This window comes from Natator depressus, chromosome 1, assembly GCF_965152275.1.
Source record: "Natator depressus isolate rNatDep1 chromosome 1, rNatDep2.hap1, whole genome shotgun sequence".
Taxonomy (NCBI): Eukaryota; Metazoa; Chordata; order Testudines; family Cheloniidae; genus Natator; species Natator depressus.
In genome coordinates, this window is record NC_134234.1 from 51957250 (window position 1) to 51971428 (window position 14179).

The following is a 14179-nucleotide window of genomic DNA, read 5'->3' on the forward strand; positions in this document are numbered from 1 at the left end:
GATGTGGTCCAAGATGACAGAAATTTCAGCTTTGATTTTGGCACTGGTTAGTCTGCACCCAGTCCCAGTTTGGCCTCAAACCCAAACTCCATAGAAAAAGTGGAGTTCCATAAATGGGCTCCCTGAACCCAGCCCGCTTCACATGGAATCCTGGTGAGGTTGGAGAGCAAAGACACACTAGCTGATCTCAACTGCCTTGATGGGGGAGAGAGAGCCGCACACAGGCCTAGACTAATACACAGTCAGCAAGACCTGAAAATGAATCAGATGGATTATAGGCAGAATGTGGAAGGTAGGCATTGCTAACTATCTTGCCCCATGCCATGAAGCAAATGATAGCCACTGCATTCTGCAGCCATTGCAGCCTCTGGATCAGATTCAAGCAAAGACCAATCAGGACTGAATTACAATAGTGGTGAGGAACGTGGGTATAACTGTAATGAGTTCTGCATTAGACAGAACCGGGCACTTTCCAGGTCGAGTGATAGCCACTGTGAAGTAGTGTTGTACTAGGAGTTTCCACTCTGGAAAGCAATTCAGAATGACCCCTATTCTCCTGACCTGCCTAGCAAGTGGTGGCCTTGCCCTGGGAATAACAGAGGTGCAAAAAGCATCCACAACCACTTCAAAACAAGAGGTGCCAGAAACATTACGTAAGCTTTATCTGGATTGAGTTTCAGCCAGCTGTCCCCCATCCAAACAAATCTGTCTGTAAGACAACCAAGAGATAGTTACAGCAGGACAACAGGAAAGGAGGCACACAGTTAGAAGTCACTAGTATCACTCTGTATCCCAGTCCGTATCCCTATCTCCCATCCGGCTCATACACGTTCAACAAGATAAGGAATAGAACAGAGCAAGCAGGGAAACTGGACAATGATGAGCACCCCTATCTTTTGGGAACTCCCTTCTACAAGGCAGCTCAGTCACAGAAGAGTCATGGCAACACCCACACCTACCACGGACCACAGCTAGGCTACCAACACCTGGTGATAGGTCTAACATAATTAGCAGGGAGAAGACATCCTTGTCCCTTACCGGCAGATCTTCCACCATGTTAATCAGAACTCTCTGGGTCATGAAATGGTCTGGACCTAGATGTGCAAAGATGTACTTAAACAAAAATGATCTAATCCAGGTGGGATTAACCCAATCCCCACTATCTCAAGAACCGCTCTCACAAATGGAGGAGCAGAGGCTGGCCAGTAATTTGCAGAACAAATATTTTAGAACAGAGGCTGCAGTTCCACACATGTATGTGCAGAGGGAGACTGGCCTCTCAAACATTTGATCATTTCCACTAGCACCTTCCCTCTAGCCTTAACCAGCCAAGATAATCTATGGCACTGGCTGCTGGCTACCAACGACAGCCTGCCTCTCAGAAAGAGACACAAGATGACGCTCACGCAGGACAGAGCGGGCATTCATCCCCTCACACTTTGGGGAGGGCCAACTCTCTTTTAATCTGACCGATCTTTTTGTCAAAGAACCAAATGCACTAATGAAAAATAAACAAATGAACTACAAAAACAGAGCTCCTAATTCCTGATTTTTTTCATTTACAGAACAGCAGCCTAGGAACAGGAAAACACATCCTCCATTCTAATATATGCCAAGAAGGAACAGAGTGCTTTAGAAAGCGGAAATAAAGACCTTGTTTTCATATTTGAAAAAACAGATGTAGACCTCGATCCCGCAAACATTTAAGCATGGGAGTCAATTTACTCTTGGGAGTAGCAATTTAATGGGACTACAAACAAACAGAGTTGCACTGGTGTTTACATGTTTGCAGGACAAATAAGAGTATCTAGGTTGATATTCACCCGTGTGCAGAGAGACAGCAAAAGACATCTGTGTTGACCTGGCTTGACGTGAGTAATTGGACATGGGTGAGAGATAGGATTAGAGAGGTAAATGGATCAGCAGGCTGGAAACAGCAAGTCTGCACCGGCTAAGATAAGGGGGAAAACACCCAGGGAACCATTTACAATGGACAAGTTAAGTCCGAAACATAAAGATGGGGTAAAGAATAAGTTGTGCATGGACAGAGCATGCTGTACAGGGGTTGGTTCCTACAAAATGACCAAGCCAATCCCAAAACATGGGATGCAATGTATAGTAAATGCAATGTAATTTGTAAATGTACATAAAGGAAAGTTTGCAATGTAATTTTGGACATGTTGTATGCCCTATACCAGGGGTCGGCAACCTTCGGCATGTGGCCCACCAAGGTAATCTGCTGGCAGGCTGCAAGATATATTGTTTACATTGACCATCCGCAGGCACGGCCCCCGGCAAATGCTGAAGGTTTCCGACCCCTGCCCTATGCCAACCCCTTACACTTGAATCTGATCAATTCAGCATAACTTTGCTACATGACTAAAAAAAGAACCCAAGAGACAAGAGTTGGAGTTCTAGGGGAACCCCAACACTGTGCACCACTTAAACCCTATTTTGAGAGCTTAAGTGGGAATTAAGTGGTATATAGGCATTGGGTGGCCCTCCACGTATAGCGGATAAATACACACTAACTTGTAAAATGACCACGGAACCAGCAAAAAGGCAAGAACTGCAGTATCCAGATTGATGTTATTATTACGTATATTTCAGCAGTGCCCAGGACCAGGGCTCCAATGTGCTAAGTCAGGGTTTCCCAAATGGTGAGCCCCAACTCACTGTGGGTAGCAGAAGGGTCAAGGTAGGTGGGTCATGCATACCCCAGAAGCGCTCCCCCGCACACACTGACTTCCCCTGGGCAGCAGGCAATGGCATGGGAAGTGGGATCCAGGCATTAGAGCGGAGGAAGCACCTACGGGATACATCTGGGATGGGTACAGGATGCTGACTGTCTGCTTGCTGGCTCTGGTTGTTTTTCCTGTGCTGTTGCCTGGATCCCGCTCCCATGTCGCTTGGGCAATAGCATGGAGAGAGGATGTGGGCAGCAGCAGTGTTGAGGAAAGGTCTGGAGCCAGCAAGTGGACAGTCAGCACACTGGTGGCAATCACAAACCAGCCACAAGGAAAGAGGGACTATCTGGGGCTGCAGGAGGGGAGGCCAGGATAATGGTGGGTCCTGTGACAGGGTTGGGGGAAACCCCATCCTGTGCGAGGCGACTGTGCCTGCCTCTCTTAGGAAATGGCGGGGGGGCGGGACATATGTATCTTACGCCTACATCCATCTCAGCCTGAGTCCATACACTCGCCATTATCAGCAGGGCGGTGCAGCCTAGTGGCCAGAGTCCATAAATTCGCCCTTGCAACTGGGTAGTAAGGCCTAGGGCCCAATGTCAGTCAATCCGCCCCTTTTCGCAGGGCAATAAGGCCTAGTGGCCAGAGTCGGGAAATCCGATCCTTCTCACAGGGCAGTAAGGTCTAATGGCCCAAATCTCTACATTCGCCCCTGTCCACAGGGCCATAAGGCTTAGTGGCCAGAGTCAATAAATTCGCCATTGTCAGCATGGCAGTAAGGCCTAGTGACCACTGCCAGAAACAGAGGGAGGGGTTGCACCTCCAGCAGGGGGGTCCAGGCCCTCCCTCTCCACCAGATCCCAGCCCAAGGCTCTGGCAGTGGCCGTAGCACAGGCCACTGAGTCAGCGGAGCAAGGCTCCGACTCAAGGCTTTGGCTCATTCACCAGTCCACCGTTTGATTCCCCTGGGCTGCTTCCTGCCGTCGTCCCTGCTGCTATGGTCAGGTGTCCGTTACCTCTAGGTTCTCCAGTCTGCCCTTTCTCCAGCGCCTTCAAACCCTGCAAGGCCTCCGGGGTTGCCTTGGCATCTGCCTGGGCTGCGGCATCCCCTGGCTCCTAGAGTCCCGGGCTTCCTTGGCTGGGGTGGGCGGCACACATCCTTCCTCCATGGCAGTCAGCCCCAACTGAGCCGAGCTGCTCCCTTTTATATCAGTGCACCTGGATCATGCCTAGTAGAGTGAAGTGGGTGTGCCTTCCTCAACCCACAATGTAGGGCTAACCCTTCCCCGTCCAGTGCGAGGTTCACAGTCCACAAAAGAGATGAATGTGCTAAGCACTGTACAAACACATCAATAAGCTAGCCCGTCTTGAGTAACTTACAATCTAATTTGTGGGAAGATGTAACAAGTGAGAGTGACAAAGAAAAGGAAGGAAGGGGGAAGGGAAGATGAAGGTTATGAAAAAAGAGTCATGCGGTTACCCAGATAGCTATTGCACATCTTGAAGGTTCCTGAAATTACCACAGCCTTTTTAAAATTAAATAAACTCAGCTGTCCCTGACTGAATCGCAATCAAATAATTTTGTCTCCAATTCAGAATCACGTATGCTCCGATTTGCTAAAACGCAGATTAAGCCACTTACATTTTCAAGTGGTTTTACAAGCTTTCAGGATCAGCTGAATTCGCAAGACATCCATACTGTGTAATTTACAATGGGCCTCATCTTCCAAGGACACAAGTATAAATCAGGAGCAGCTCCACTGAAGTCAACAGTTACCCAGGTGTAGAACCACAGTGAGTGAAAAGAGAGGCCCTACTTATACCCTGTCATTCTGGGAGTACATCAGTGAGGTTGCAGAATATGAGCTAAAATGATTAAAGATGCAAAAAAGGAACGATAGAACAGGTAGGAAAACAAAATCTTCCTATGTCCATAGTGTCGGATTATAAATAAATAAAGGACAAATGAGAACATTAAGGACAGGAATTTAGATGCTCAAAAGTCAAGCTGCAAGATTCAGCTCTGAATTACATCCATGTAAATTCAAAATTGAAACTAATAGATTTACACTGGAGTAACAGGAGCAGAATCTGAGCCAAGATTTCTGTAGTAATGTTAATTTGGAGTTGTTTCACATGGCATATGTTGAACACCACGAGTATCAATATATTCCTTGAAACTTTAAAAAGTAAGAGGTTCACAATGTGTGCAACATGAATGAGTGAACTTTACAAAGAAGGGAACCTTGGACCTGACTTAGCATCCTCTGAAGTCCATGGGAGTCCCTCCATCATCTGCAGTGGGCGCTAAATCAGTTACCTTTTTCATTTCCTGAATTAAGTCTTTCTGTTCATGAACGTCAAGTGACATCAACAAATGTCTTCGTATTTTACTTTCCCTGTCCCCGTTCCCAGGAAAAGTCCAAACCTATTGAACTTGGGGAGTTCACAAGCTCCACTGACTTTCCCGCTGGAGTTTCTAAGCTCCTTGAGAGCTATTGGGTTTGCCCAGAGCTCACAGGCTGTATTAAAGGAGAGTCTCATTCAATTTCTTTTCATCTATTTAGCCTCCTAACAGAGCATGTCCATCTTTTGCTTCAGCCTCAAAACACCATGCAAGATCTCCTCCTGCATTCACATTCACTGACACAGGTGGACATCTGGAGACCATAGTTACTGCTTACCTGTTAGCTGATATGGACTTACTGGTCCAGAAGAACTTCCTGGAGAGTTAGGGTAGCTGATGCTGCTGGGTGACTGAGAGAACATGTTACTGGGTGATGATGGAAAAGGGGTGCAGGGAGTGTGCTGGAAAGAATCAGGATAGGTGGCATTATGTGGCATCAGAGGCTCACTGTGGAGGGAAGCACTCCGGAACTTGGCAAGGAGGCTGAGATGCGGGTTAAATTCACTGTGTCTTGGAACCAGCACTGGAGGCAACACTGAAAAACAAACAAACCAACAGAGTACAAGTTTTAGTCAACCACTCACTCTAGCATGCTGTATCTCTTTCTGCATCTGAGCGACCCACCACACTACCAAAACGTCACCTCAGACAAACTATCCTCTGAATGCTGCTATAAATGTGTTACAAACATATTTTAAATACCCTTTACCAGCATCCTCGTGGTTTGTTGTTGTTACAACCCAGTTCATCCAGCACCCCTCACTGAGATTAGAGCAGTGGTTCTCAAAGCCGGTCCACCGCTTGTTCAGGGAAAGCCCCTGGTGCGCTGAACTGGTTTGTTTACCTGCCGCGTCCGCAGGTTCACCGTTCTAGGCCAATGGGGGCTGCGGGAAGCAGTGCGGGCCAAGGGACGTGCTGACTGCCCTTCCCGCAGCCCCCACTGGCCTGGAGCAGCGAATCGCGGCCAGTGGGAGCCGCGATCGGCCAAACCTGCGGACGTGGCAGGTAAACAAACTGGTCCAGCGCACCAGGGGCTTTCCCTGAACAAGCGGTGGACCGGCTTTGAGAACCACTGAACTAGTGGATAATAAATCTGCTCAGCAACTGAGCTTTCTTCTTTCTTCAGTGGCAACAGGGTACCATTCCTTACACAGTATGACTAACGCTTTCAGATAGCCAGCCCAGTTCTGCAGCTGCTACATGAACAAAACTCCAGCTGTCTTCAACAAGGAGAGAGAGAGTATGCATGCACCCCCCCCACCCCACCACATATACAAAGCATGTGTATAAAAGATCTTCTACACTTTCCACAGTATGCATCCGATGAAGTGAGCTGTAGCTCACGAAAGCTTATGCTCAAATAAATTGGTTAGTCTCTAAGGTGCCACAAGTACTCCTTTTCTTTTTGCGAATACAGACTAACACAGCTGTTACTCTGAAACCTGTCATTATTCGGGGTTAGGTTGAATTTAGCAGTGTTAGGTCAATTTTAAAATGAAAGCGTCCACACAACCAGCCATGTTCCGTAGACTTAAAGGGCTCTTAAAATCGACGTCTGTACTCCTCCCTGGTGAGGGGAGTAGTGCTAAAATCGACCTTGCTGGGTTGAATTTGGGGTAGTGCAGACGCAAATAAATGGTATTGGCCTCTGGGAGCTATCCCAGAGTGCTCCATTGTGACCGATCTGGACAGCACTTTGAACTCCGAGGCACTAGCCAGGTACACAGGAAAAGCCCCGGGAACTTTTGAATTTCATTTCCTGTTTGGTCAGCGTGGCGAGCTCAGCAGCACAGGTGACCATGAAGTCCCCCCAGAATCGCAAATGAGCTCCAGCATGGAGCGAACGGGAGACACTGGATCTGATTGCTGTATGGGGAGAAGCATCTGTGTAGGCAGAACACCGATCAAAAAGAAGAAATGCAAATATATTTGCCAAAAATCTCAGAGCATGTTGGAAAGAGGCTATAACAGGGACACACAGCAATACTGCGTGAAAGTTAAGGAACTCAGGCAAGCCTACCAAAAGACAAAGGAGGCAAACGGTCACTCTGGGTCAGAGCCCCATACATGCCGCTTCTATGATCAGTTGCATGGCATTCTAGGGGGTGACCCTACCAGTACCCCACCACTGTCCGTGGACACCTGCAAGGGGGGAGTCTCATGCAACAGGGAGGAGGATTTTGTGGATGAGGAAAAGGAGGAGGAGGAGAATGCGCAGCAGGCAAGCGGCGAATCTGTTCTCCCTGGCAGCCAGGACCTTTTCATCACCCTGGAGCCAATACCCTCCGAAGGCAGGATCCCTGACCCTGAAGCTGGAGAAGGCACCTTTGGTGAGTGCACATTTGTAACTACAGTACAGGGTTTAAAAGCAATAGTGTTTAAGGTTTGATTTGCCCTGAAGAATTGGGATACATTCTCGGCCAGTACAGCTACTGGAAAAGTCTGTTCACATGTCTGGGGATGGAGCGGGAATCCTCCAGGGACATCTCCATGAAACTCTCCTGGAGGTACTCTGAAAGTATTCTGGAATCATTGCAGCACAAAGCATGGCAGCGAATGGTCCTGGGTTTTGGTCACATTCAAGCAACATTCGGTCTGTATCTTTCTGTGTCAGCCTCAGGAGAGTGATATCATTCATGGTCACCTGGTTGAAATAGGGGAATTTTTGTAAGGGAACAGTAAAAGGACCCCGTTCCTGCTGGGCTGTTTGCGCTTGGCTAAAAGCGATCATCCCGGAGAATAGCCATGGGGTGGGGTGGGGAGAGGTGTGTGCTGTACATCCACCCACAAACCACAGCCCCTCCTTTTAAATGTGAAACCCAACCCATTGCTTGCTCTGGGAAAGGAGGGTGCTGCAGTTTGAAAATATTCCCACATGTTATGCATAAGAAGCCAACCCTATGTACCCTTTACCTTACCATGGCTGCATGGAAACCGAATTCTGCTGCCCAGCCATGTGTGACGTGTCACCATACTGGCAGGCACTCAATATAAAAGGCAAAATGCGACCTTGTACCTAAAGCACATGTGCTGTCTGCTGTGAATTGCTTGATTCACTGTAGAGTCTCCCTTTTGTCCTCAGAAATGTATCGTCTTAAATTTTACTCTCCCTTTTTATCTCCCCCCAGGTGCAAATGTTTCCATGCTCCCCCTATCATCTATGCCCCTGAGGTTATCACAGATTAGAAGGCAAAAAAAAAAAAAAAAGCACTCACGATGACATGTTTTCCGAGCTCATGCAGTCCTCCCGCACTGATAGGGCACAGCTAAATGCATGGAGGCATTCAGTGTTAGAGGCTAGGAAAGCATTAAGTGAGCATGAAGAGCAGAGGCAGGAGGGCGAAGAGCGGAGGCGATGCTCAGGCTAATGCAGGAGCAAACAGACATGACGAAGCATCAGGTGCAGGAAAGCCAACAAGAGCACAGAATCCCGCTGCATCCATTGTACAACTGCCTAACCTCCTCCCCAAGTTCCATATCCTCCTCACCCAGACGCCCAAGAACACGGGGCGGGAGGCTCCGGGCACCCAGCCACTCCACTCCAGAGGATGGCCCAAGCAACAGAAGGCTGTCATTAAAACAGTTTGATTTGTAGTGTGGCTACAATAAGCAATGTGGCCTTGTCCTTCCCTCCTCCCCCATCCCACCCTACCCAGGCTACCTTGTCAGTTATCTCCCCTTTTTTTTTTTTTTAATTAAGAAAGAAAGAATGCATGGTTTCAAAACAATAGTTACTTTATTTCGAAGGGGGGAGTGTGGCTGGCTTACAGGGAATTAAACTCAACAAAGGGGGCAGGTTTGCAGCAAGGAGAAATACACACAACTGTCACACCAAAGCCTGGCCAGTCATGAAACTGGTTTTCAAAGCCTCTCTGATGTGCAGCACGCCTTGCTGTGCTCTTCTAATCGCCCTGGTGTCTGGCTGCTCAAAATTGGACACCAGGTGATTTGCCTCAACCTCCCACCCCGCCATAAATGTCTCTCCCTTACTCTCACAGATATTATGGAGCACACAGCAAGTAGCAATACAATGGGACTGTTGGCTGCGCTGAGGTCTAACCTAGTCAGCAAACAGCGCCAGCGAGCTTTTAAATGTCCAAAGGCACATTCTACCACCATTCTGCACTTGCTCAGCCTATAGTAGAACTGCTCCTTACTACTGTCCAGGCTGCCTGTGTACAGCTTCATGAGCCATGGGAGCAAGGGGTAGGCTGGGTTCCTAAGGATAACCATTGGCATTTCAACATCCCCAAGGGTAATTTTCTGGTCTGGTAAGTAAGTCCCTTCTTGCAGCTGCTTGAACAGCCTGGAGTTCCTAAAGATGCGAGCATCATGCACCTTTCCCGGCCATCCCATGTTGATGTTGGTGAAACGTCCCTTGTGATCCACCAGTGCTTGCAGCACCATTGAGAAGTACCCCTTGCGGTTTATATACTGGTTGGCAAAGTGGTCCGGTGCCTAGATAGGGATATGCGTTCCGTCTATCGCCCCACCACTGTTAGGGAAACCCATTGCAGCAAAGCCATCCACTATGTCCTGCACATTTACCAGAGTCACTACCCTTGATAACAGAATGTCAATGATTGCACTGGCTACTTGGATCACAGCAGCCCCCACAGTAGATTTGTTCACTCCAAATTGATTCCCGACTGACCGGTAGCAGTCAGGCGTAACAAGCTTCCACATGGCTATTGCCACTCGCTTCTCAACTGTCAGGGCAGCTCTCATCTTGGTATTCCTGCACTTCAGGGCAGGGGAAAGTTCAAGAGTTCACAGAGTTCAAGGAAAGTGGCCTTACACATGCAAAAGTTTCGCAGCCACTGTGAATCATCCCCTACCTGTAACACTATGCGGTCCCACCAGTCTGTGCTTGTTTGCTGGGCCCAGAATCGGCGTTCCACTGTATCAACCAGCCCCACTGCCTCCGTGATATCCCAACTGTCACAGCCCATGTTTTCAGGAACATCTGTGTCCATGTCCTCATCAAAATCGTCCTCGTGCTAGCGTCTCTTAGCCCAGTTCTGCACATACTCCAGGATAACATGCGAGGTGTTTACAATGTTCACAACAGCAGCGATGAGCTGAGCGGGCTCCATGCTTGCCGTGGTATGGCGTCTGCAGGAGAGCAGAGTTGCAGTGGAAGCGATGGATGACAACAGATGCCACAAGAATAGATATTTATACAGAATGACGAGAGGACCTGCGAGGTGGATTCATGGCACCAGGAGAGCAGAGTTGCAGCGGAAGTGGTGGATGATGATGGTTAGCAGTCGTATTGCATAATCTGCTGACAGCAGCACCCAGGACACAACAGCAGCAGTGACGGTGAGCTGAGCGGGCTCCATGCTTGCCGTGGTATGGCGTCTACACGGAAAAAAAGGCGCAAAACGATGGTCTACCATTGCTTTCCCGGAGGAAGGGGTGACTGACAACATGTACCCAAAACCACCTGCGACAATGTTTTTGCCCCATCAGACACTGGGAGCTTAATCCAGAATTCCAGTGGGCGGCCACTACCCACAGTGCACTCCGTAAGTTGATGCTAGTCACAGTAGTGAGGACGCACTCCGCTGACTTAACGAGCTTAGTGTGGACATACGCAGTCAACTGTATAAAACTGATTTCTAAAAATCGACTTCTATAGAAATCGACCTAATTTTGTAGTGTAGACATACCCTTGGATAGATATGGTTGCTAACTGCATAGCAAAGTCAGTGAATGCACCTTAAATGCCTGGAATAACGTTTTGTGCCCTCTAGTCCAAGGACTAACCCTACTAGCAAGGGTGAAAATTAACTTGTACTGCTATGTTGCTCCAAAGGTCATGCCCCCAGCAATGGAAAGGGATAGAGCTGTGTGTTGTATTTAATCATAGCATATTGTCAATTAATTTTCCATTTAATAAATTTTTATGAACGAAACTTATGGTCACCTTTTTTGTTAGACTTCCTTTCACTTCCTGGTTTCATTTCATTCTCTCTCTTTTCTGTGAAAAATGGGGGTGCAACTTTTCCTGTCTGTAGCATCTGTTGTTTTTAAGTTTTCCTTCTCTATCCTTTCATATTGTGTTCTCTTTTTCTTGCCCAACATTGTCTTCACTAGATCCCCCCCGAGTTATTCTGTTTCTCCTGTCTTCCCCATTTGCCACCTCTCCAATCTCTTTCAATATCATATTGCTCTTTCATAACTTATCCCATCAACCTTTTCCTATCTCCTGCCTCCCCCAACACTCCCACCCGCCCTCTGGCACATAACACCTAATAGCCTGAGGACTGAGTATTAAAAACCAGTACAAATGGTTGGGATGGAGTGGGGAGGGGATTCACTGTCCAAAGGCAATGCCCAAGAGAAAAGCCATCACCTCAACTACTGGGAAACTGGGAAGGCACTGGGATTCCTACCAGGGTGCTGTCCATGGGTCCTACTCTAGGACTCCATCTGTCTAATCTGCCTCTTGCCTGAATGTGTCCGATAAATTGGAACCCTCCAACCTGACACCAATCCCTTCTGGCTGCCGGAAAGAAGGAATATTTTTTCCTGTTCCTCTCTCCTGGTTGCGATGAGTTCAGGTTGGTGGTCCCCCACCTCCCACCAATCTCCTGACTGTGATGCGTCTTTGCTGCTCAACCTCTCCCTTAGCTGCTGGGGTTTAAAAAAGTCTTCTCTCTCCGTGAGCAGCTCCAGTGCTTGATGCTCCTGCTCTTCAGAATTTCCCCAAGCAGCAGCATGAAACTGACCAGACTTTTGTCAGTTTCCTGGTGGCCCACAGGGTTTACAGCAGCCACAAAGGGGATGGCCATGGTCAGTTTCACTCTACTGTAGTTTGTGGAAGCCCTGAGCAGCATTCACACTACAGTAGCCTGTCTATAGACTTAGGAAGCTAGCACTGCATCACTTGTGCTCTCTTTGTATTTGGAAAGTTTTCTTTGCCACCGTGAGGACTAGAAACAATTTTTTTCCTAAATGAACCCTGACAGTCTGCAGGTGCTGATGGGCACTTGCCAGGGAAGGCTTCCTACTTGCCCAGCATAAGTGAGCAAGGGGAGTTTCCAAGCCTTGCAGCTTCATAAGCTCAATAAACTGTTATATCCAGCTCTGACTGGCACACTTCTCCAGTGCACTGCTTCTGTCACATCACTCCATCTTTCCGCTGCCTGCGCCATACTGTGCCCAGAGGGGTGAAGCTACTGGGGTGGCAAGGAGAGTGGCAGTTTTTTTTCGTTTGTGGCTAGTAAATCTCCAGAGGTTCCTTATTCTCCCTTCTCCTTTGCCCACAGATGCCGTTCTCTGAATTGTAAGAGGTTGCCATGCTGGAGACAGGATAACCACAGGTATGACACTGAAACCCTGTATGACCCCCTCACACCCAGTCTGCACGAATGATTTACCTAGTTCACCTCTACTCACCGCTTTGCCCCACCTTTTGTCTAATATCTGTAGCTGGCCCTGTGGGGGTACATTATTCCTCCTGCTCATTACAGGAGTATGACAATGTGCCCCTAGCACAGCTGGCGACCAATGAGCTGATCCCCTGAGTCCTGCCATTGCTGCTCCTGGACTAGGTTCTTTATTGGCTATTGCCTTCCACCCTCATCTATTGCAGTAGCTCTTGCTGAAAACCTGGCCAGGCACCAGATGAAGACAGTTGTCTGGCACTCAGAGCTTACACGTGCACCTGCCTGTTGTGCCTGTGGCTGCAGTTGCTAATAAACACAACAAAATTTTCACACATTTTTATCCCCCATACAGTTGTTTAATGAAGGGTACAATCAGTGGTGGTTTAACAACTGTGCCAACAGGGCCCATGCCCATGGGCCCTGCCACACTGGGGCACACCCCAGCACTCCTGCCAGAGAACAGGGGAAGCCCCTGTCCTCCAACCCCACTCCCCAGCAGCTGTGCCGGACGGGCAGGGCATGGCAAGCCCCCACGCCCTGCCAGGAGCTGCAGGCGGGGGAAGCCCCCACGCCCCAGCCCCATTTCCCCGGCCGGAGCACCAGGAGGGGGGTGAGGGGGACTGCAGGTGGAAGGGGTGGGGAGGGGCCCCCACTTGCTCTAGCCCAGGGCACCACAAACCCCTAATCCGCTTCTGGGTACAACTGCACATTTTCAGGGTCTGACCCTTGTGCACGGCCGCAGAGTTCTGCGCTTTTGAGAAAGCAGTCCTAGATGAGATTCCCCCCTTCCCTGAACTTTCCCTGTGTTCTTGATCATGGGCAACCCTACAGTAACAACAACGACATGTAGCATGTGAAGGGGGAAAATGGTCAGTTTTAAGCTTCACAAGGATTCAAATAGTTTCCCAGGGTCCTTTTCACTCTTGGACCACAGCCACTTTTCCATGCTAACAACCATACAAATATTGTAGAGTAGATTTTTAGGCAGCCCACTGGCTGGGGAGTTACCACATCTTCCTTTCTGGACAATGAAACACATTTATAGCAAGTCAAAAGTTCACCTGTGCTTCTGCTGTCTGCAGCAGCACTGCATATTAGAAGCTCCATTGTCTGTCACCCAGTACACAGAGCGATCTCATTTAAAAATAACAGAGCAGGCAGTTTTCACATTATTTTAAAATTGCACTTTTGGTTGGCAGTAATCCATTTGTAACTCAGACTTCTGACCTGGAGAATGGGGAAATGACTCTAGCCATCCAATCCACCTCCTCTGAATTGGAAGGATTATTCTCTTTCTTCAACCCTCAGTCCTGCGAATAAAGGGGATGTTTCAAAACCAGGGAAGTGACAGTGGTGCTTTCTAACAGCACCTACTGTTCACTGGGCCAAAGTCACTGCCTGGATTCCACCAGCAGTTGTGGGCTTGGGGAAGTTTCACTGGAGGGAGGCTGGCAGTGGCAGAAGCCACACGCAACCTACGTTCTGTTGTTCAGCATCTGTCACAAAGCCGACGAGGTGGCCTGAGGAGAGAGGGAGGGGTCAGTGCATCTCGAGTTCCAGGCTAGAGCTTAGAGTTGGTCTCCCTGGTGGATATCTTCTGCCCCTTCTTTCCCCTTCTGCCCTCTTCCATGGTGAGTCCCGTCCGTCTTTGGGATAGGAGGAACTCACTGAATAAATCAAAACCATTG

General features: G+C 48.6%; 1 protein-coding gene across 3 annotated transcripts in view; it reads right to left on the minus strand.

The window, feature by feature from the left end:
* Nucleotides 1–14179, minus strand: part of SMAD9 (SMAD family member 9) — a 71009-nt gene that overhangs the window by 32085 nt on the left and 24745 nt on the right. For all 3 annotated transcript variants that reach the window (XM_074959712.1, XM_074959720.1, XM_074959705.1), the window contains exon 3: nucleotides 5372–5629. In XM_074959712.1, coding sequence (XP_074815813.1) covers nucleotides 5372–5629 — 258 coding nt within the window. The remainder of the gene's footprint in view (nucleotides 1–5371; nucleotides 5630–14179) is intronic.